At 35.1% G+C, this 23,808-nt stretch overlaps 2 protein-coding genes and 2 long non-coding RNA genes across 4 annotated transcripts in view; 2 read left to right on the top strand and 2 right to left on the bottom strand.

The window, feature by feature from the left end:
• Nucleotides 1-1,499: 1,499 nt before the first annotated feature.
• LOC137253093 (uncharacterized) lies at nt 1,500-2,751 on the bottom strand. Its single transcript, XR_010953725.1, has 3 exons — nt 2,051-2,751; nt 1,785-1,974; nt 1,500-1,717 (listed from the first exon to the last, which is right to left on the bottom strand). It is a non-coding gene; the product is annotated as an uncharacterized lncRNA (long non-coding RNA).
• LOC137253090 (uncharacterized) lies at nt 2,688-9,980 on the top strand. Its single transcript, XR_010953723.1, has 3 exons — nt 2,688-2,771; nt 9,403-9,562; nt 9,621-9,980. It is a non-coding gene; the product is annotated as an uncharacterized lncRNA (long non-coding RNA).
• Nucleotides 9,981-10,404: 424 nt separating this feature from the next.
• LOC137239624 (uncharacterized) lies at nt 10,405-12,447 on the top strand. The gene is made up of 2 exons (XM_067765185.1): nt 10,405-10,618; nt 10,680-12,447. The coding sequence occupies exon 2, from the start codon at nt 10,926-10,928 to the stop codon at nt 12,234-12,236; it is 1,311 nt and encodes a 436-aa protein (XP_067621286.1). The 5' UTR covers nt 10,405-10,618; nt 10,680-10,925; the 3' UTR covers nt 12,237-12,447.
• Nucleotides 12,448-12,762: 315 nt separating this feature from the next.
• mdlc (RING finger protein mdlc) overlaps nt 12,763-23,808 on the bottom strand; it is a 133,015-nt gene continuing 121,969 nt past the window's right edge. The window contains exons 2-4 of the mRNA XM_067789433.1: nt 16,539-16,666; nt 15,767-16,478; nt 12,763-13,092 (exon numbers count right to left, since the gene is read on the bottom strand). Coding sequence (XP_067645534.1) covers nt 12,921-13,092; nt 15,767-16,478; nt 16,539-16,641 — 987 coding nt within the window. The 5' untranslated portion in view covers nt 16,642-16,666 and the 3' untranslated portion in view covers nt 12,763-12,920. The remainder of the gene's footprint in view (nt 13,093-15,766; nt 16,479-16,538; nt 16,667-23,808) is intronic.

Raw genomic sequence — 23,808 nt, 5'->3', positions numbered from 1 at the left:
TGTGATCTGTCGCACCTATTGGATGGGGGAAGCAGTGCTACATGCTACAAGAAGAGCAGGCGGACAACCCGGAAAGAGAGGCAGGAACTGCATGACCCATCGATCCCGAGCCGTTCCTGTCAGTTGGCTCACAGGGGCATTTATTAGGAGAAGGGGGGAAAAGAGAGAAGAACACTGGAGCATTACGCCAGGTTTGAGACAATCTAAGTTACTGTTGGGAAGTTATAGCACAAGTCGCTACAGGGCAATAATAGACCTATCAAAAGATAACCGAAGAATCCCAAGAGCTTTCTTGCAGGGCATTATAGACTGAGCAGCCGTATGCAGAAAGTGGGCATACTATCGAATAAGACATGCCGATTTTGTGATCGATCAGCAGACGGCGGACCATATCCTCCAAGAATACGAAGCAATCTCAAAACGTAGGGCTAAGTTTATGGGCTCACCATGGCCAGTGCATTCCCACATTTAATCCCTCAAGCCAAGAACTCTGCTAGAGTTCATCAAAGATGTCGGCTACGATGAGGTGCTGTGAAGGAGATGTGCAAGTCACTGTGCAATCCTCAATAAATTATCTATCTACGTTCCGGTAACAAGCACCATTGAGGTACTAACCCGACCATCTCCGGACCTATTGATATGACTACATTGAACCTTCTAGGGATTGAATATTAAAAATGACCGCAATGCGAAAGTCTGCTAAAATTTACCATTCTCCATGGAATGCTACATATATAACTTCCCACGTTCTGAATCAGTAATGAAAAGAGCAAAATTTACTAAAATTTTAACTGGTTGTGGGTAAGGTGTTGATGTCCTCTCTTAACGCAATGTAATGGCAACGGCGACGCAGGGAAAACAATAAAAATCCTATAAATCTACTGATCATAATTAATTAATCCCTCCCTTTCTATGCAGTTGTATGCATACATACATATGGGTTTTGTTCTCCAAACGCTATTTAAAGAAATCAATTGGTATTTACATGAACTTCGAGCTCTTTGGTATTTTCAATCATTCGGCGCACTCGGTAATGGTATCCATTTTGAATTCGCTGTCATTCCGAATCCAGCGAGTGCCTGTCAGAATGCTTGACAGATAAGTCAACACACTTGTACTTGTACACTATGTTTGCCTTCTTCAGTTGATTATCAACAAAAGCATGACAAATTATCACTAACAAATTCATACATGCAATTTACTTACCCTTTCTGGTGCGATCATAGTGTACAAGACAAGTGTGTTGACTTACCTGTCAAGCATTCTGACAGGCACTCGCTGAATTCGGAATGACAGCGAATTCAAAATGGATACCATTACCGAGTGCGCCGAATGATTGAAAAATTGAAAAAGTCGATACGATTGGTAGTCAAATATGTTGTCGTTGAGACCAAAAATGCGACTCTAGACCTGAGATTTCCATCAGGTGAGCGAGGCTGTTTTTAGTTTTGACGTTTATCGCTTAGTGAACACACTTGTATAGGTACACTATGGGTGCGATGATCCTGGACAATCGGGCCTGACTAGACGAGATTTATTTTGCTTTAACATAGCGTGCTTAACGCGAACCATATCATGTTAGGGCACAATTTCGATTATGCAACCAATCAAAGAAATGTCGTGCTTGTAATACTGCTATGATAGCAGCAGCAGCTCCCGGTGGCGGCACATAAACAACAGTTGCATGCGGATCAGTTGCATTTTTTGCTTCGGCTACCTATTCAATTTTAATTCACATTACATTATCTACTATTGCAATTTTTAATCAATACAAATCAATTTACCGAAGCAAATATTGGCAAACCAAGATGCGTAGATCCACCCTTTTTTGGGTAAATACATCCAACCAATTTTGTACCGTATTCCAAAGCATGTTGGTTGTGGAAAGTACCTTGTTTACCGGTAAATCCTTGGCAAATGACACGTGAATCTGCATTTAACTGTAGGTTTCTTGTTGTTTTGGCATATCCTGAGCTGAATCGCACCCCGGAAGAGATGATATATATTAGAATAATATAACATTTTTTTTATTATTTAAAAATACACATACGTATGAATGAAGAGCAGAGAGTAAATAATGTTGCTTTGATTGTAGCGATAAGGACACTCCCCGGGAGCGATTTAGTATGACCACCTGAAACCTTCTAGGCCATCCCGTCGATTCTATACAACTTTCAGATTCTAAAAACGGATCTCGACACGCGTCTTTTGATACCACCTTTGTTTAGGTTGTGCACTGTCTTGAAAACGTTACCTTTTTTAGTTTTGAAAATCGAATCTTCCAATTCCAATTGGTGGCAAGAGGACTTGGCTGCCTCTATTTAATGCGCCAGGTTAATTTAGAACTGCCTAAACAGCTAACACACGTCACACTTAAAAGCCCGTAGCACAAGCACTTTTTTAGTTTTTTAGTTTAATTACCACAATTATAGTTTTTCATCGTTTTAAAATGTTTCCCGGAATAATTAATAAATTGTCCCAATATGCACAAGTACAACCTTTGAGAAATATGTAGTTCTCAAATGGAAATCCAACTTTTACAATAATTGGAGATCGAATGATTTTTCCAAAGTTAGTTTTCAAATTTAGTGCTCTTGGAGGTCAATTTGAGGTATTACTTAAAATTTTTTCAGATGGTAACGCGTTTTTTATTTATGTTTGTGGCAATGCTGGCAAATCATCTGTCAAAAGATTGGATAGCAGCGAAACTCAAAGTAGTGAAAAAAGCAAATTAGTTCATATATTTCGGAGAAGTAGCCAATTTTAATATTGTAAGTGTTAAATTAATGTAATATACATACATATGTGCAACAAATAAAATGCATAGAAGTAAGAAAGTTAGAAGTGGGGTAAGGCAGGTGGTGGCTTTGCTGTCGGAGCGCTCGCCAACAGTTGAAAGTTTGCCAATGGAGCCTTCCACATCAACTGCTGCATGCAGTACTCTTTTGGAAAACTTTTCAAGTGAAGAAACTTCCTTGGAAAGCGATTTAGAAGAGATTGCTGATGATTTGCCCAACTTAAATGATGAGTTAGCTAGTTGTGTAGTAGAATTTAATATTACAAATGAATCTGCCAATAGCCTTTTAAATATATTGGGTAAGCGCATATGTAGGCTTCCAAAAGATGTGAGAACTCTGAAATCGACTCCAAAATTTTGCTCCCGTAGAAAAAATGGGTTCGGGAGAATAAACTAAAGATGAGGAGTGATGAGAAAACATATTGAGTAAAAAGTACTAAGTGAGGAGAAAAAATTTAGTGCGGAAATTGTGCTAAGTCATAAAATAGCTGCAGGGTTGGCATACATGATTTTTATTTATCTTTTTCAAAGCCTCTACACCCAAAATCATTGCAATTAAGGTATCCCCATTCACAGTTTTGAAAAAAGAAGGTTATTTCAAAACTTATTCTTTTTTTTTTTTGTCTCCTGTAAAATTCGTAAAAGTTGACTTAGCACATTTTCACATTAAGCTAACGATATATAGTAACATTTGGTTTTAACACATTTTTTAGATTTAAATATTTATTTTAATAATTATGTATACTAAATTAGTACATGAAATTGTTCTTTTTTAAAAAGATTTTTAAAATTAATTTAAATTAAGGTTTTGTGTTTGTGTGTTCCGGCGTAATTATTTTTATATTTTTTCTACAACTGAACTGATCTGATTTTTTCTATTCCATTTATACTATTTTTCCTGAGTTACCTTCTTTGTTTCTTCAAAAATAGATTACTTTGTTTTAGTACTTGAGTTCGTACTATTCCTACATTCTTTTTAGTTTTATTTAATTATAAAAGTTTATTACATTTTTTAAAACATTTAAATAGTTTTTAACAAAATTAACGTTTTTCTAATAAAACTAACTGAAAAATATTTCATTCCTTTTATAGTTTCATTTTTCACAACTGACTTTTCAATATACAATTCCTGAACGGGTTACTTTATTAATATCTAATCCCACATTCGGCCGTCCTGATGAGTCATTCGGCTCGAACGAATCTTTCCACATTTTCATATGCTCCGCCACCGTAATGGTTTCTACTGGGCCTTCATGATCCCCAACTTTATTAACCTTATACCTGCCATGTTGAAGCATTGCAATAACCTTATAAGGTCCTAAAAACTTGAGTTTCAACTTCAATCCCACTCCAAACTGAGTTCTTGTTACGGCTACAAGATCATTGACTTTGTATTTTCTTTCTGGTTTTCGTTTTCTATTAAAACTTCTGCAATTTTCTTCTTGAATCTTCTGAATATTTCTCTTAACTTCTTTTCGCAAATCATTTCTTTGCTCATGAATCTCATCTATTATAAATTCATCTAACATGTCATTTAACCCTAAATCATCTGCAAGCCTCATATCCAATCCTGTCAGTATTTTGAATGGTGAGCACTTGGTACTTCTAGGTGCAGTATTATTGATAATTTGCTGCACACGACCAACGTATTTATACCAATGGGATGGATTATCCATACACAATTTCGCTAACATCGGAACTACAATTCTATGGACACGCTCCACCTGCCCATTACCTCTTGGTACACCAGTCGCAGTTACTAAGTGCTAAATAAAGTGTACCCTGCAATATTCCTCAAAAACCACAGCCGTAAATGCTGCTCCCCTATCTGATATTATTCTTTTTGGATTACCAAAAACCAATGACAACTTTTCCAAACTATCAATAACTGATGCAGCGTCTGTTGACCTTACTGGATACAACCAGACGAACTTAGAAAACCCATCAACAACTACGAGAATATATTTGTATCTTTTAGAAGTCAAATCCAAAGGACCTGCATGATCTATGTGAAAAGTTCCTAAAGGTGCATCCTCTTTATCAATTGGAGAGAGAAATCCTTCCTTCCTTCCTGTTTTGCCATCAGTAATAATACACTCAACACAATTCCGAACTACCCTGCCTACTTTTGAACGTAATTGTGTAATATAAAATTCTTTCTCCAAGCATTCCTGCGTTTTTTTACGCCAAAGTGTCCTTTACTATGCACAATCTTAATTATCTCTTCCTCCATAGCAGATGGTACTACCAACAGTTCCGCCGTTGGATATTTGTATAATAAATCATATTTCACAAAAAAGTCTGAATACTGCTCTCTCTCAAGTAATTTCCGTATTGTCTTAATCCATTCATCGCTCATCTGAGCTTCTTTCAATCGATGCCTAATTGAATCTTCTACTAACAAACACGCGACACGACTTAATGCATCTACATGTTTCATCTTTGTTCCAGAACGGTGTTCAATTGTAAAATCAAAGTCCTGAAGGAAAATAGCCCACTTTGAAACTCTAAGTGGAACTTCAGCTTTCTTCATAGTTTGAGTGAAAGCATTACAATCTGTTACAAGTTTGAACTTAAGCCCCATTAGGTAAATACGCCATTTTTAAGTGCCTCAATAATAGCAAGAACCTCCAGTTCATACGAATGGTATTTTTCTTCTTGTTGACTTGTGCGACGACTCATATACTGAACGAGATGATATTGCTGATCGGTAGTATCTTTCTGCAATAAAACTGCTCCATACCCATACATGCAAGCATCCGTATGTACTTCCGTCATTGCTCGTGGGTCATATATCTTAAGTACTGGGGTACTTACTAAGGCTGCCTTTAATCGTTCAACAGCTAAACATTCTTCTCCACTCATTTTAAATTTTACATTTTGCTTAATAAATCAGTAAGAGGCCTAGCTTTAGATGCATAGTCAGGTACAAATCTTCTAAAGTAGGATGTTAGTCCCAAAAAACGTTGTATTTGCTTCGTATTATTTGGCACAGGGAAATTAGTAATAGCGCGAGTTTTCTCGACAGATGGTTTTATTGTTCCATTTTCTATCAAATAACCCAGAAATGATACTTTTCTTTTCAAAAACTGCCATTTGTCCCATCTTATTTTAAGACTGTATTCTGAAGCACGCTTTAACACAATTTTCAAGCTTTCAATATTGGATTTTTCATCCTTTGTTGGAATAATAATATCGTCCATATAAACAACTATGGTACGATTTTGAATAAGATCTCTAAATACTGAATTAACAAATCTACAAAATACTGCTGGAGAGTTCGATATACCAAAGGGTACGTATAAAAATTCAAACTGTCTACTATGAGTAACAAAAGAAGTATATTTTCGAGAATCCTTATCTACAGATACATGAAAAAATCCATTTGTAAGTCTAAAGTTGTAAAAACACTTGAACCCTGTAATCGCTCAATTACATCATCGATCAATGACATTGGAAAATTATCCTTAATTATTTTTTCATTCAATTTGCGATAGTCACAGCACATTCTTTTGGTACCATCTTTTTTAGGCACCAAAACTATTGGTGAAGCATACTCAGATATACTTGACTGAATTATTCCATTTTCTAACCATTCGTTTATTTGCTTTTCAATAGAAACCTGATCAACACGAGACGTTCTTCTAGGAGTAGTGTACACTGGTATATCATCTTTAAGTACAATTTTCATAATAACAGGACTTTCTCTTTCCCTTACTGACTTATATGTATTCACTATTGATGACACCAAACTTGCATTTTCCCTACTTAGGTGTTCTAAATCAAGTGCTATTTCGTTTTTCTTGAACTCTTCTACAGACATGGAGATATGTTCAAACTCATTCAACAAATCGCAACGCTCATTTAAGGTTTTAGCAAATCTTTTAATGAAAATTGCCTCACCTTCTCTAACCAACATGTCCACGTTCTTCAGAACACAATTACCTATTATAGCGGCATAACGTAAATCTACTTCGTTTACGACATGAAATGTAACGTCCATGATTACATTATCAATGTCAACCTTCACATCGAAACTTCCTATAGTGTCAATGGCACTTTCCTTCAAACCCATTAGCCGACGTCTGTCGCTATTTAATTTAATTTCATTATCCATCATATCTAAGATATCTTTACGGATAATACAAAGATCACAACCTGTATCTACTAAAGCAGAAAATTTATACCCACATAATTGAATATCTTTAAATATTAATCCACACTTGTTACGCAAAATATTAACACTCTGGCCTGTCTTAATAGCATTGTTTTTTGATACTACCTCGTTACATTCGAAGGACCTATGTCCCATCCTATTGCATTTGTAACAACGATATTGTTTCCCTGGACAATTATTAGCAAAATGAGATGCATCTCCACATTTAAATCATTTTTTTGATTCCGTATTTAAACCACTTGACTTTGATTCAATGCCTTTTACTGGTGGTAAAAATATACCTCTATTCTGCGTTTGTTGGGTTTGACTAACCTTCTCATAAATCTTAATTTGTCTTTTTAATTCACTCACATCTTTGGCCTGATATAAGACTGATTTGCTTATTTTAGAGTCAGGTATCCCCTTTATAAAATAGTCAATTATGCTTTCACTATCTAAACTGATAGGCTTTCCTATCTCTATAATAGAGTAAAGATATTCAAGAAATGATTCATTATGCTTTTTGCGACGATTTCGCAAAAGGTTATGTACCTCTGCTGAAGACAACTTCGCTCCAAATTCATCTATAAGAGCCTTTTTCAATGAGTGCCAATCTCGTATATCCCTAACACCCCTAATATACAACCTAGCTGCACCTTTTAATAATTGCTTGGCATAAATGAACATTTGCAAACTATTCCATCCTACAATAGTTGCACTATCTTCAGACTCACTTACCCACTGATTAACGTTAAGTGAGTCTACACCTGTAAAAGATATCAATATCCTTAAGGGTAAAACGTGAAACATTCCGGGTTTGTAAACCCACTTCAGCAGCTTCCTCGTACCGACTAACACTCGATTCAACATCACTATCTTCGCAATCAGAAAGGCCGAAATGTTCGATTAAGCGCAACTGCAAATTCGACTTATTGCCATCTGTAGTCAAACCTAACTCCCTAAGCTTTTCCCGCAATACTGCTACAGTTGCACTTCTAATAGTTTGAAGATCCATTTCTTAATATATTTTTTTTTTAAATCAACTAAGCAAACCTAAACGCCGGTTACAAATATTTGTTTATGTAATACAAAAGTTAAATACAAATAATATATGTATGTTTTTACAAAATTAATTACGATATGAGTTGAAAAGTATTTTCAAATAAAATTTTTTTATAATATTTCCTACTGGCTTGAATAATTACATTAGAATATTTAGAAACATTGTTTACATTTTTTGTTTTGTCTTTTTTTTTTAAACCGGTTTTAATTCTTGTCTTTTTGTTTACACATCATTATTGTCATTGCATACTCACAATACTGAGTTTCTTTTTTCTCAAAAATGCAAACCCTCCGTAAGTATTGATCTCCACCAACTTTTCTACGTATCTGGCCCTTTAGATGTTCGATATGTTTTCTGCTTCTTCTGCCTTTTCGGTACACGTTTTGCTTTCTGCTGCTTTACATCATTAGTGATAGTCTTCCTCAATTTGGTGCAAACCCATTTTTATTTTGATACCAGAGTAAATTGTTTCAGTTTTTTTACTTCCAATGGTGGTATTTGGCGCCGATTTTCAATAGAATTAATTTGTTTGAGTTGAAATATTTTTTACAAACAACGTTTGGATTGAAATTCAAAACTTTTGTTTTTGATTAGTAGATGAATTTTAGAAAATTTTTCTTTCAATTTATTGTCTTTTGTTTTGCGCAATATCTTTTCATGAGAGATTTACACATGCAGATATTTTTTAAATTTTTCCGCAAATGTTCTATGCACACACATACGTATATTTATGATGAGATCGTTTTCCAATTTAAACGGATTATCGCACACATATATACGAATAATATTGCTGCGGTTGAGCCCCCAAAGATGTAGTAACATTTGGTTTTAACACATTTTTTAGATTTAAATATTTATTTTAATAATTATGTATACTAAATTAGTAAATGAAATTGTTCTTTTTTAAAAAGATTTTTAAAATTAATTTAAATTAAGGTTTTGTGTTTGTGTGTTCCGGCGTAATTATTTTTATATTTTTTCTACAACTGAACTGATCTGATTTTTTCTATTCCATTTATACTATTTTTCCTGAGTTACCTTCTTTGTTTCTTCAAAAATAGATTACTTTGTTCTAGTATTTTAGTACTTGAGCTGGTACTAGTCCTACATATATATATTTATGACATAACGTATAGTATATAACGTAAACTATATACAAACATGTATGTATCGTTGCTCGCTTGTTAACAGGTGAACCCATTAACTCGATTTAGAAAAAATGCACATTCAAGTTTCTGGCTAGAGAGCGACGATATGTACAGCCTGATTCATATAAAGCTTTTTAAAATGGCATTTCCATAAAAATTTTCTACTTAAGAGCTTTATAAACTATTTTATTTATATATTCTATTCAACTGTATACTTCGTACTCTCTTTTTTCTCTAGGTTGTTGAACTTCAAACTATAGTTTGTGGCAATTCCATACGCTTCATAAAAATGGTGTGGCGAAATGTGATGAGCGATGAAGCTGCCAGGCACTTCACTTGGAAGGGCTCGTCCAACAAGAAATCTATTAGAGTGCTCAGTACAACGGGAGCGCTGAAGAGTAACTATTACATGCCCATTATTATTTTAATTTATAATTCAAATCTTTTTTATTTCAGAGGCTTACAATCAAAAATTTGCCAACTCTTCCGACTAATATGTCCTTCTTTCATCAAGCTAACAACCGCCTGGTGAAAAAAATGCAATACAGCAAGAAAGAGAATGCTACTGTATTTAAATAAAAAAATTATTAATTTATTGCATTAATTTAATGATTCTATAATAATCATTAAAAATTTTAAGTAATTGTAATTCATAAATTAGATTCGTACAAAATTTTAAAAATTGTTTGCACCAAAGCTGAGAATATCTTAATGAATTACAATTACTTAAAATTTTTAAATACTTTTAATTTATTTAAAAAAATGTAAAATGAATTACTATTTATTTTAATTTATGTTTATTTTATTAAACTGAAACCAAATTAATATACAACGCTGTTATTTTTATTCAGTTGGGATGGGACATTTAATTCTAGAAGAGTTTTCTTTTTCATTTGAATCCAATTGGAGATTGATGTTGGAGTTCAAATTTATATCAAAGAACTTCTCAAGTGGAGAACTAAGATTATTTACGTATAAAAAATGTGCCGTTTTGTTCGAGAATGGGTTGGTTCTCCAATGGAGGTACAGTGGATATTAAACATTGGAATTTGGAAAACAAGTTGGATTTCCATTTGACCTCAAACAAACTTCCAACAAAAATGTTTATTGGGGTCGTATTAAGATGACGCTGTCATTTCGATGACAGCAAAAAACGTCGATGTGTTAGTGGAGAGCGAAAAAAGCTTTGAATGTGTGGGTGAACTAGTTACCTCCGTCTTGTAGGGCAGTTTTACGCTATGCGATGGCACGCTTGGAATGTAATCGTTGTTTTTAGGTTACAACGAAAAATCGGCAGTAATACGCATCTCCACTTTTAATAAGTGCGTAAAAATTTGAATTATCAACCGGTGGAGGAAATTTGGACTATCTAAATCGCTTAGATGCTTCTAGGGCCAGCTCAGTATACCACCAATTCGTAATTTAAATAAAAGTCGTATTTAATAATAAAAGAGGTAACATTCAAGTTGAAAATTTACTCTCTATGTCGGTAATAGTCGTACTTTGGTTTTTAAGTACCCACAAGCAGGATGTCGCAGCAGAAAAAGAAACCAACGCCACTTACACCAATGAAAGGTCTTTCCTTGCTTATGGATACAGGCCTAACTAAAGAACAATACGAAGGCTTAATTGCCATTTCTTTCCTGAAACCGCTTTTTCCTTCTTACAATTCTCTACAGCAGTTAAAAACAAAATGTTATCCCGATTGCAAGACAACTTATCACTACTGAAACTTGCGTAGAAGTAAACATACAAGCTTTAATGGACCACACCATTAAGCGTCTGCTTATGCATATAAATGACCGAGCAAAATCTTTAAGTGAACAAGAAAGGAAAGCATTACAAATAGTATGTAAGTGGGGTTGTGATGGCTCGCAAGAGAATCTTTACGAAGATGGGCCTTCAAATATTATACAAAGCTCTTTCATACCTTTAAAACTCGTATGCAGCTTCAATAACAAAATAATTTGGCAAAATCCAATGATGTGGTCGACACGTTATTGTCGTGCTATAAAAATTAGATTTGAAAAATTAACACCTGATATTATGCTTGAAGAAATTGATTACATTAAAAATGGTATAAGCACTTTGAAAGCCTCCAAGATTTTGTTATACAATAAAACATTTACTGTCGAACACAAAATGATATACACCGAAATTGATGAAAAAGTATGCAATGCAGATGTACATGCAAATTCTACTCCAAAGTGTTACATATGCAATCGAACAACAAAAGATTTTAACAATTTATCTATGGTAAAGAAAGATATAAAAGTACCAGAGATGCTTGAATTTGGATTATCCATTACACACATAAGAACACGTTTGTTTGAAAGTTTATTATATCTCTCATATAAATTGCCACTAAAAAAGTGGGAAACTAATGACAATGACGCTTCCATTATTAAGCAAAGAAAAATTGATATTAAAAATAAGTTTAGAATGGAGATGGATTTACTTGTTGATAGAAAGAAGCTTAGTGGTAACGGCACTTATAATAACGGTTGGGCTAGCAGAAAGTTTTTCTTAAATCCGGAACAGACTGCTAAAATAACTGGTATAAATATTGATTTAATTAAACGTTTTAAAGTCATTTTAGAGACCATATCATGCAAGTATAAAATTCAATTGAACAAGTTTGCTGCATATGCTCACAAAACAGCAGAAATGTATGTTGAACTATACCCTTGGTGTCCAATGACACCAACCATGCACAAAATATTGATGCACGGACCCATTATAATACAGCACAGTATTATTGCAATTGGACAATTATCGCGTACAGTCGAAAAAGTACAAAATAAACTAATACCTTTATTTAACGATGATGGTGCAGATTTATCGCAAACTGAATGTAATAAACAAATTCTTGATGATTTGCTAGCAAGATCCGATCCTCTAATTACTGGAATGTCAAGTTCTTTGGAAAGGAAGAAAAAAATACGCTTCTTAATAAAAGAAACCAGTGAGATGTTACTTCCCACAGAATCCGAAATGCCACAAGATAACGCTAGCTCAGATGAAGATGATTATGATGGCGAAGACTCTGAATTATCCAGCGATGAAAATTAAACTTATTACAATTATGTACCTTTATTTATTCTTAGTATTATTGTTTAACCCTGACATGAATATTAATGCTAAAAGCTTTAAGTACGCCTCGTTGTTTAGTGGTTTTATCAGTTTTTGTGAGTTTTTGTTCCGTTCCTTTAACGTTTTTCTAATCCATGCAAATGAATTTATTGAAAATAAAGAGGCATATTTTTGTTAAATGCTAACTGGCAATAAATATGTTTATACTTTCTTTGGGTCAAGTGCTTTTCAAAAAGCAAACTTAGGTCTAAAGATCGTAATTAGAAATGAGCAGGAGAGAATTGGGATGAATCAGCAGATTAAAACAATTTCATGCTCCACTTACACAACGCGGGTTAAATACCGCAGAATACCAACCTAAAACTCCCCCCCCCCCCCCCCCCCCCCGCAACTCATAAGGCCATCGGCAGTGTCCTTATATCTACAAGTGATTAGAAGTTATATCTTTCTGAAATAAAATTAGAAAGTAGTCCTCGAAACCATAGAACGCAAGTGAAATTACATATAAGCTGTATATATAAATTATTGTTTATTTCTTGGATTTATGCATACATACGTCCAGATCGGTCGCCTTAATATATTGTTATTATAAGTCTTAGAGGGTTTGCACTCAATAAGTACCTACTAAAATTCGAAATATATCAGTACACCACTGAGCCTAAACTAATCACTATCCGATGATCCAGATCGCCCACCTTCGGGCGCAGTTTTTATACGCGCGATTAGTTCTTTAGCTGGATTGAAAATGCCATTGGTCTGCTGTGAACAAATAAAACAACGTTGTGATTTTTTGTAATTTTCCAGGGCACATTTTTCGCAAAAGTAATGCTTGCACCTAAAATAAAAAGATATAATAAAAACAAGGAAAGCTAAGTTCGGGTGTAACCGAACATTGCATACTCAGTTGAGAGCTATGGTGACAAAATAAGGGAAAATCACCTTGCAGGAAAATGAACCGAGGGTAACCCTGGAATGTGTTTGTATGACATGTGTATCAAATGAAAGGTATTAAAAGAGTATTTTATGAGGGAGTGGGCCATATTGCTATAGGTGGACGCCATTTAGGGATATCGCCATAAAGGTGGAACAGGGCTGACTCTAGAATTTGTACGATATGGGTATCAAATGAAAGGTGTTAATGAGTATTTTAAAAGGGCGTGGGCTTAGTTCTATAGGTGGACGCCTTTTCCAGATATCGCCATAAAGGTGGACCAGAGGTGACCCTAGAATTTGTTTGTACGATATGGGTATCAAATGAAAGGGGTTAATGAGTATTTTAAAAGGGAGTGGGCGTTAGTTCTATAGGTGGACGCCTTTTCAAGATATCGCCATAAAGATGGACCAGGGGTGACTGTAGAATGCGTTTGTACAATATGGGTATCAAGCGAAAGGTGTTAATGAGTATTTTAAAAGGGCGTGGGGCTTAGTTCTATAGGTGGGCGCCTTTTCCAGATATCGCCATTAAGGTGGACTAGGGGTGACTCTAGAATGTGTTTGTACGATATGGGTATCAAATTAAAGGTATTAATGAGGGTTTCAAAAGGGAGTGGTGGTAGTTGTATAGGTGGTCGCCTTTTCGAGATATCGCCATAAAGGTGGAGTAGGGGTGACCCTAGAATGCGTTTGTACAATATGGGTATCAAACGAAAGGTGTTAATGAGTATTTTAAAAGTGAGTGGGCCATAGTTCAATAGGTGGACGCCTTTTCGAGATATCGCCATAAAAGTGGACCAGGGGTGACTCTAGAATATGTATGTACGATATGGGTATGAAATGAAAGGTGTTAACGAGTATTTTAAAAGGGCGTGGGGCTTAGTTCAATAGGTGGACGCCTTTTCGAGATATCGCCATAAAGATGGACCAGGGGTGACTAGAATGCGTTTGTACAATATGGGTATCAAGCGAAAGGTGTTAATGAGTATTTTAAAAGGGCGTGGGGCTTAGTTCTATAGGTGGACGCCTTTTCCAGATATCGCCATAAAGGTGGACCAGGGGTGACTCTAGAATGTGTTTGTGCGATATGCGTATCAAATTAAAGGTATTAATGAGGGTTTTAAAAGGGAGTGGTGGTAGTTGTATATGTGAAGGCGTTTTCCAAATATCGACCAAAATGTGGACCAGGGTGACCCAGAACATCATCTGTCGGATACCGCTAATTTATTTATTAAATATGTAATACCAGTAACAGTATTCCTGCCAAGATTTCAAGGGTTTTTTTATTTCGCCCTGCAGAAGTTTTTCATTTTCTTCTACTTAATATGGTAGGTGTCACACCCATTTTACAAAGTTTTTTTCTAAATTTATATTATACGTCAAAAAATCAATCCAATTACCATGTTTCATCCCTTTTTTCGTATTTGGTATAGAATTATGGCATGTTTTTAATTTTTTGTAATTTTCGATATCGAAAAAGTGGGCGTGGTCACAGTCGGATTTCGGCCATTTTTTATACCAATACAAAGTGAGTTCAGATAAGTACGTGAACTGAGTTTAGTAAAGATACATAGATTTTTGCTCAAGTTATCGTGTTAATGGCCGAGCGGAAGGACAGGCGGTCGATTGTGTATAAAAACTGGGCGTAGCTTCCACCGATTTCGCTCTTTTTCACAGAAATAAGTTATCGTCCTAGAATCTAAGCCCTTACCAAATTTCACAAGGATTGGTAAATTTTTGTTCGACTTATGGCATTAAAATTATCCTAGACAAATGAAATGAAAAAGGGCGGAGCCACGCCCATTTTGAAATTTTCTTATATTTTTGTATTTTGTTGCACCATATCATTACTGGAGTTAAATCTTGACATAATTTACTTATATACTGTAAAGATATTAAATTTTTTGTTAAAATTTGACTTAAAAAAAAATTTTTTTTAAAGTGGGCGTAGTCGTTCTCTGATTTTGCTAATTTTTATTAGGCATACATATAGTAATGGGAGTAACGTTCCTGCCAAATTTCATCATATCTCCCACGACTGCGAAATTAAAGCTTGCAAAACTTTTAAATTACGTTCTTTTAAAAGTGGGCGGTGCCACGCCCATTGTCCAAAATTTTACTAATTTTTTATTCTGCGTCATAAGCTCAACTCACCTACCAAGTTTCATGGCTTTATCCTTCTTTGTTAATGAATTATCGCACTTTTTCGGTTTCTCGAATTTTTCGATATCGAAAAAGTGGGCGTGGTTATAGTCCGATATCGTTCATTTTAAATAGCGATCTGAGATGAGTGCTCAGGAACCTACATAACAAATTTCAACTAGATACCTCAAAATTTACTCAAGTTATCGTATTAATGGACAGACGGAGGGACGGACGGACGGACGGACATGGCTCAATCAAATTTTTTTTCGATCCTGATGATTTTGATATATGGAAGTCTATATCTATCTCGATTCCTTTATACCTGTACAACCAACCGTTATCCAATTAAAGTTAATATACTCTGTGAGCTCTGCTCAACTGAGTATAATAAAATAAAAAACTGATGTACTCATAAAATAATGCCAACTCACTTTGTCACAACGGGATTTTCAAAGCTATTTCTACAAATAAAGCACCTGAATGGCATCGTTTCCTCGTCTGAATGTATTTCATATTTAGTATCATCTTCATCTGATTCTGCATCACCACGCTGTTGTGCAGCATGATCTAATTCCAGTTGCCAGCCAGCTTTGTAATCACTTCGATCATGCAAGAACTTACAACTATCGCCAAATCCACAATATCCAGTTTCCTTATAATCTTTACAAACATCAGGTTGATAATCCCAACGTACAGTGGCACGTAAATGTGCGGGCGCGCGGATTGGTCCCTTCCTAACCATACCGGAACTGGCATTTCCTTGCGCTGTGCCTTCTTTTTTATAATATTGTGCATAATTATTTAGACCGCGATACACTTTATCATCTGCTTTGCCTTCAAGCTCTTTGTTTATTTTCAACATTTTTTCATGTATAGCTTGTGCATCACGATCCAGAGCGGTTTCTATTTCATTAACAGAAGTAGCGCCTTGATCGCGTGGTCCGCTTGGTAAAACATTTTTTTTAGATGCATATGACACGCTGGCTATATTTTCATCATCACTAGCTGTGTCAGAAGAGGCCTCATTTGCACGTTCACGTTTATTGGCCAATTGTTTGGTACTTTGAAAATTAGGGTTTGCACGCTTACGACTTTTATCATTACGCACTACCGTTGATGATGCTTCCCCGTCGCTGCTTTTTTCTAGTAATTAGAATGGGATATATATTGTTGTGTACATTGGAGGAACGTAAATGTACTAACCTGATTCTGAGCTGGTATTTCTCTTCCGTCTGAGTCCTGTTTGCTTTCGTATATTTCGCTTCTTAAAACCAAACACGGAATTGTTGCCGGCTTCCTCGGACATTGTAGCAATTTATTTCAAAATTAAACTTTATTCAATAATATAAATAAAGAAATAACAAACACAACGCGCCATTTAAATCAGAGAATCAGCTGTTAAAGATTAGAGTTGGAAAATATACGTGTATCTGTGATTTTGTCACAGCTACTGAAATATCACAGTACATTTCAGCGACAGCTTAGAAGGAATTAAGGCTCCATTGCTGATACTTAGCACAGACTTGACTTGGCTTGCGAACTGTCACTTACAGTTCTGTTAAATAAACATTGATGTTACTGATTACTCAAAACTTAACTTGACTTAGAAGTCTGTTGAATTTTGATTTCCTATGTAAGTTCTAAGTGACGTTTACATTTTGAGATGCCATTTGTTTGTTTCCATTTCATTTTGACATTTTGTCATACAAATTGACATTTATTTAAAAATAAATTTCAACGCTGATTATGATGCCAGATTTTATGCGCCAAGTGGAGTATAATCGTGGCTAAGTTGCCAAGTTTACGCCAAGTTAAGTCAAGTCTATGCTAAGTATCAGTAATGGGGGCTTTACCTTGACAGATTGCCTGTGACATCATTTATTTACCGTTACCAATCACGTTTACCAAAAAACTCAATCACAGGAACAAATCGCTTCTATGCTATGGGCGTTTTCACATTGACCGACATCGACACCCACACCGAAACGATTTTTTCAAAGTACTTACACATTATAAACGAAACGACAAGATAAATCATAATATTTAGTATTTTAGTAGTATCTTGTAAAATTAGATTTATATAGCACTCTCAGAAATATGTGTCAGAAATATGAAAATTAAATAAATCAGTTTGCTGTGTATGTGTAATATTTGAAGAGACAAGAGTTTCTTCCGTAAATGCTGATTTATGATTTAAATATCGATGATATATTGTTGAAAGTTGAAAATTTTGAAATATTGAAATAAATTTTTTTTTTTTTTTGGAAATGGGAAATGATTTTAAACGATTCAAGTATTTGAAAATTTTTCAAATTGATTAAAATGAAAAGGAATTGAAAATTGGTGTTTTAATTGCTGTTATGAATATTTATTGCTTAAATGCAGATGATATGGCTTGAATGCCGAAAATTTGTGTTTTTCTTTTCATTTTTATTAAATTGCTTATTAACTAATAAGTTGTTTAATTAATAGGTGATGCAAAAATGCCATTATCGGTAGAAAGATTTTTATACAATATGAATGGCGAGTATAGTGAGCAACAATGGAAAAGTTGGCTACAATCATTTAAGTATTTCATAGATGCAAGTGGTGTGCTGGATGAGCAACACAAGCTGAATTTATTGTTACATTTAGCTACAAGACGTATATGCCAGTTGACAGAATCAGAATGTGTAAACCGCGGTTCTCTTGCTAGTGGATATGTGTTACAACAAACGGTATACGAACAAGCAATCAATAAATTAAATGATTTCTTTCTTCCACAATAGAATGCTACTTATGAAGGGTATGTTTTGAGATCGATGGAATTTGAGCCTAATGACAGTGTCACTGTATATGCAATACGTTTGAAACAACAAGCAGAGCGATGCAATTTTGAGATAATTTATAAGAACATGTGAGAGATCAGATTATTGAAAAATGTCGTTCAGTTGCGCTTAGAAGAGAAATGCTAAAACAAGGTGATGCAAGTTTACAAACAATATTGACTACGGCTACAGTTTTTAAATCGATTTCAAAGCAAGAAAAGACATTTACCAATAAAGAAGAAAAATTTATGCCAACACTTTCGGATGTGAATAAGATAAACGCAAATAATGTTGTTAAAATCAAAGCATAAAGTTAGTACAACTCAATGTTTCCGTTGTGGATATACTGGTCATCGAGCACCACATTATGATCCGGTAATGTACCAAGACATAAAGAGGAAAGGAAGTGATGTAGTACTCCAAAGTCATGCGACTAATAAAATATGTAGAAGAAATGTGGCACATTTTAATAAATCTAATAAAAGACAAATACGGCCACATGCAGTAATTCTTATTATATCAAGAAGATTAAGATAACAACATAATTTTCAAAATTAAAAGAAAAGAGTAATTTAGTATCTAGTAATATTAGATTTATATAGCACTCTTAAAAATATGAAAATTAAATAAATAAGTTTGCTGTGTGATATTTGAAGAGACAAGACGTGTTTTAGATTTAATAAAATATGAAGAGATTGATCCCTAGATCTTACAATCGTAAAATAACAAAAATCAGGGTTGTCATGGAATCCAATTATTGTCGGAATCGGATTTTAAAACGACACAAAAATTACATTGGTGTCATGAAATCCAATGTTATCGGTTTAATGTTCGAATAGTAATTAGTGTCGGTTTTATGTGTCACAGAATCCGATAATATCGATTTTGCTATCGGAAACAATCCAATCAGTTAAATACTGTTGGCATAGTACAGATTTACAAGTATGATATGTATGAGAAGGAAACAATTCCTTTCTCTTTCTAACACACTGCCGTTTGACACTTCGGTCAGTGTCAAACTAGTGTGGAACTCAATGGAACCTGCGTGGAACATGCGTTTGACACTGAACAAAGTGTCAAAATTACCGGGGTTGCTGTCGTGGAATAGATGCAGGGAAACAAAAAAAGGAGCGGAATAACAGATATGGGTTGCCGTGATGGTAAATTTTTATTTTACGAATTTACTATGAAAATGTATTTCACCTATATGCGTCCTACAGAAAATTATACAAGTTTTGAATTGGGGTATCTGAGGACACGTAGTTATTGCAACATTAAGAAAAGAAACACGGGTGCTAAGTTTTTCTACCCGTTCTAAAGGTCTCCGCAAAAAACAGGTTGAAACCGAGGTCGACTGCAATAACCCGTCCAAAAATGTGGAAAGAGAAATGAAAAGACACGTTTTGTCCTGTTATCTATAGTTCAAAGGCGAAAAAGTATTGGAATTATTGGAAGCGAGGCAAAAACGGGTCTATTAATACCTCCCCCGACGGTTTTGTTAATTAAACTAGTCCAAAACATATGGATTTTAAAGAGAGATGTAATTAAGTGCTCATTTGAAAGTAAATAAGAATATTCCTTTGTAATTTTGCAATAAAAATTTTACACAGTTTTCGTTAGCAGCTACTACACTTTTCTTGGACCTAAGAAGTACAACAGTGCCATATAGCATCCACACAAAAAACGAACAAGAACAAGCATTTTATCAGGTGAGCGTGGCTGTGTATGTGCGCACTGCTACATATCCTACTTGTAGACCTGGGGGCCTACTCTGTATTGCGATGCGAAAGAAAAAATACGCGAAATCGCAAAATCGGTACTCTGTATCTCGACATTCGCATGTATATTTTGACTTTCGCATTCACATTTTGCCCATTCGCAATTTTTCTCCCTTTTCGCATTGCCGGCACTCTGTAAAGCGAAAGCCAAACAGCATTCATTTTTGCATTTTTCTTGCTACAAGTAATAGGCATTCGCATTGTTCAAATATGTAAGTATTGATTAATGATTTTATAAATTGATATCTTTATATTCATTTAAAAATGTATAGGACAACTCAAAAAACAAAACAAACACAAAAGCAACAATTTGTAATCCTAGTGGACTTAAAATACATAAATAAATAACAATTAAATCGAAACCACTTTTTTATAAAGCATTTCTATTTGAAATCATGTCAATTTTTATTTGTTCTCTGATACAACTAGCAATATTTCCCATTCTATTATTTTCCACGTTTTCTGTATTTATCACGTTCACTTCTTCCAGTTCAATTTCTGAACTGGGAGGATTTCTTCATTTAAATCAATCCTTTCTTCATTTAAATCGTTCCATAATGCTACAGAATCCTTTTTTTAATTTTTTCAACAAAAATTAATCGTTTGCCGAAATTGTAATCGCCTTGTTTCTTTTGTTCTCTTTCTTTGAGTTTGGTCAGTGATGCATACTCAAGCAAAAAATTTGCGAAAAATAAAAAAGCGACATTGTTAGCGATGCGATAGCGCTACAGAGTTCCAATTACCTTTCGCATCGCAATTTATTTTCGCATCGCACTGCCTTTCGCATCGCAATACAGAGTAGGCCCCCTGTACTATGACTGTTGGATTTCAATTTTTCCTAGGCGTATTTCTCTTGCAGTTGAGTATTTTCTAAAAATTTAAGTAAAGGTTTATTTTATAAATATAAATGTAAATTTACATATATTTTCATTCTTAATAGGGGAAACATAACAATTCATTGCAAAACAGTATCTTGACTGAATTTATGGAGAAACATCCAGATATTGCGAAAGGCTTCACGAAGCACATCAGCTAAAATCGTTGACACCGTGCTTCTACCTACACTCATGCTAGAATCCGTGCCACCTGGTCTTTGATAGGGTCCTTCAACTAAAAATCGTAACATAGCTGCTAGTTGCAGGACTGGCAGAACTTACGAGCGAGTTAAGGTCCTTCAAAGGTGTCCAATGTCATTCGCAAAGCCTCTTCGTTTATCCAATAGTATACAATGTAACTGCAAATACACTATAAATATTTAGAAACCCACATTAAGAAAGATTTTTAATTACGCTGTCTCTGGAAACCCAAATGGATTGCTGCGATCTCTCAAAATTTTCCTTTTGACATTCTTGCAACTTTCTTCTTCCAATAATATAAATACTACAACTGCTGATGACATTTTGATGTCAACAAATTTGTTTGTTTCTGTTTAAATGCACAAAACAACTATTTTATAAAATTTTGCCAAAAAAATAACATCAAAATTGCCGGTGAACCGCAAAACAGCTGATTCGAACATCGGTTTTACTTACATTCCAAAAGAGCAAGACCAATACGGTTTTATGACACCAATTTAAATCAATATTGGTTTGTAATTCCGACAAAACGCAAAACCGACTTGGATTCTATGACAGCCCTGAATATAACAAATAAAAACGGCTTGTTGACGACGACACGAGTGGAATGCTTGCTCCCCACCGACATGTCGTTGCCGACAACGGCATAAAGCTGTCGTGTCGGCAAGTGTGAAAGCGTGCCCATAAAAATATATGAATTTGTGTTCCCGCTGTTGTTGTTGTCGGTGTCGAGTCAGCTAATGTGAAAACGCCGTATGAACCAATAAAATGAGTGTATTATTAAAGCGGCGACTGAATAACAGTACATGTCCCAGAAAATGATACAGAGACGGCTATAGAAACACCCTCGCTAACATAATATAACCACTGTTAAATCAATGGTCGCAGTAATAGTAATGTTATGTATGTATATATGCTACTAGTGAGTGCGTTAGTAGAGGCTGTTCCTTAGAGTTTTTCTGCGACAGCTGCTACTTATTCGCAACGCAATCCGTAGTGAAAAATATAAATTCATTTTCTTTTGTTTTGTTTCAGTTACAGTCACAAGTAAAAACCGCTGTGACTGAGAGGTCACAATCACATATAACGTTGTTTCCCAAAAATCACGGGATCTGCCAACATTAAGCGGGAGTCATTGGTGCCGTATGTCGTATCGCTGTAGTCGTATCCCTAACGTAATCAGCTGTTTATCGTTACGACGGTTAACCAAAAACCAATTGGTTGGCTACGATACGGTTACGACCTTATACTATTTTCACACAGACGGCTTATTGAATAATAAAGGCAATTTTCTACATTAAGACGCTTATTGAGCTCAATCTTCCCTACAAAATTCGAATCTATTATTATTTCATAAGTAACTAATCGAATGCGTAATGAAGTCAAAAGCACAATGCAACTCTGTTGGCAGCGTTCCACTTCCGTTTCCGCTTCTTAGTTTTTGGTGTGTTCAGTGCTTAAAAATGTCATTTGTCAAAGCAAATGTCATTGTCTGCATGGCGGAAGGATACAAGGTGGCCGCATCGAACAGCTGATTACAACCTTTTTTATTTGATTTGATGCATCAACTACCGGCGCAGTACGATTTTGACATTTGTCCATCGAATTTACAAGTACATGGAATTTTTTTTGTTTGTAGGTATGTCACCATGCTCCCACCTTGTATCGTTCCGCCATGATTGTCTGTCTCATCCTTCATACTAATCGAGCAGTTACTTCTGTGTGAAAGCAAACAATTTACGATTTCATTAGCAGGTGAAATGAGATCATTAAGTTTCTGTGTGAAAACAGTATTAGCGGCACCAATAATCGATTGCATTGATTCCCATAAGGTTGGTCGAATCAGCTGTTATAAGGTTACCGATACCGTTACCGATAAAGCACCAATGTCTGCTGCTTTATCAAAGATCTGACAGCACCGGTTCATTTGAGCGAATAAGTTCACGACGAAAATGAATATGAGGTTAGGGTGGCTCTGTAGATCAAGTATTAGCGAGTTACATATACATTTTCACTTAAAATGCGCAATTTTGAGTGAAAAGTTCCAATGTGATGCACGAACGGTCCGATTTGAAATTTTATCGCATTTCGTTGCTTTGGCCTACATATTTTGCTAAATAAACTGGATTCGGCACGGGTAGGTGAGGTTGAAAATTGGGTTGGAGAAGTAATAGATTGCCCTGGCAACTCCTTGAAAGGGTTGCGCTCCACAATCCCTTGAACCCCTTTCTAGCAACTTTTTCAGTATCGCCATGGATTTATTCAAATATAATAGGCATTTGGCAGAATCGTTACAAGGCTGTGCGCAGAGCACAGCGCTCTTTTTATACTCAGTTGAGAAGAGCTCACAGAGTATATTAACTTTGATTGGATAACGGTTGGTTGTACAGGTATAAAGGAATCGAGATAGATATAGACTTCCCTATATCAAAATCCTCAGTATCGAAAAAAAATTTGATTAAGCCTTGTCCGTCCGTCTGTCCGTTAACACGATAACTTGAGTAAATTTTGAGATATCTTGACAAAATTTGGTATGTAGGTTCCTGGGCGCTCATCTCAGATCGCTATTTAAAATGAACGATATCGGACTATAACCACGACCACTTTTTCGATATCGAAAATCTCGAAAAATCGAAAAATTGCGATAATTCATTACCAAAGAGGGATAAAGCGATGAAACTTGGTAGGTGGGTTTAACCTATGACGCAGAATAGAAAATAAGTAAAATTTTGGACAATGGGCGTGGCACCGCCCACATTTAAAAGAAGGTAATTTAGAAGTTTTGCAAGCTGTAATTTGGCAGTCGTTGAAG

The sequence above is a fragment of the Eurosta solidaginis genome, chromosome 1 (assembly GCF_040869045.1).
Source record: "Eurosta solidaginis isolate ZX-2024a chromosome 1, ASM4086904v1, whole genome shotgun sequence".
Taxonomy (NCBI): Eukaryota; Metazoa; Arthropoda; class Insecta; order Diptera; family Tephritidae; genus Eurosta; species Eurosta solidaginis.
The sequence above is the reverse complement of the archived record's forward strand: the minus strand, read 5'-3'. Positions and strand labels throughout refer to the sequence as shown.

Excerpts from the sequence above, each read along its gene's own strand:
- LOC137239624 (XM_067765185.1), top strand. The coding sequence starts at position 10,926 with ATGGACCACACCATTAAGCGTCTGCTTATGCATATAAATGACCGAGCA.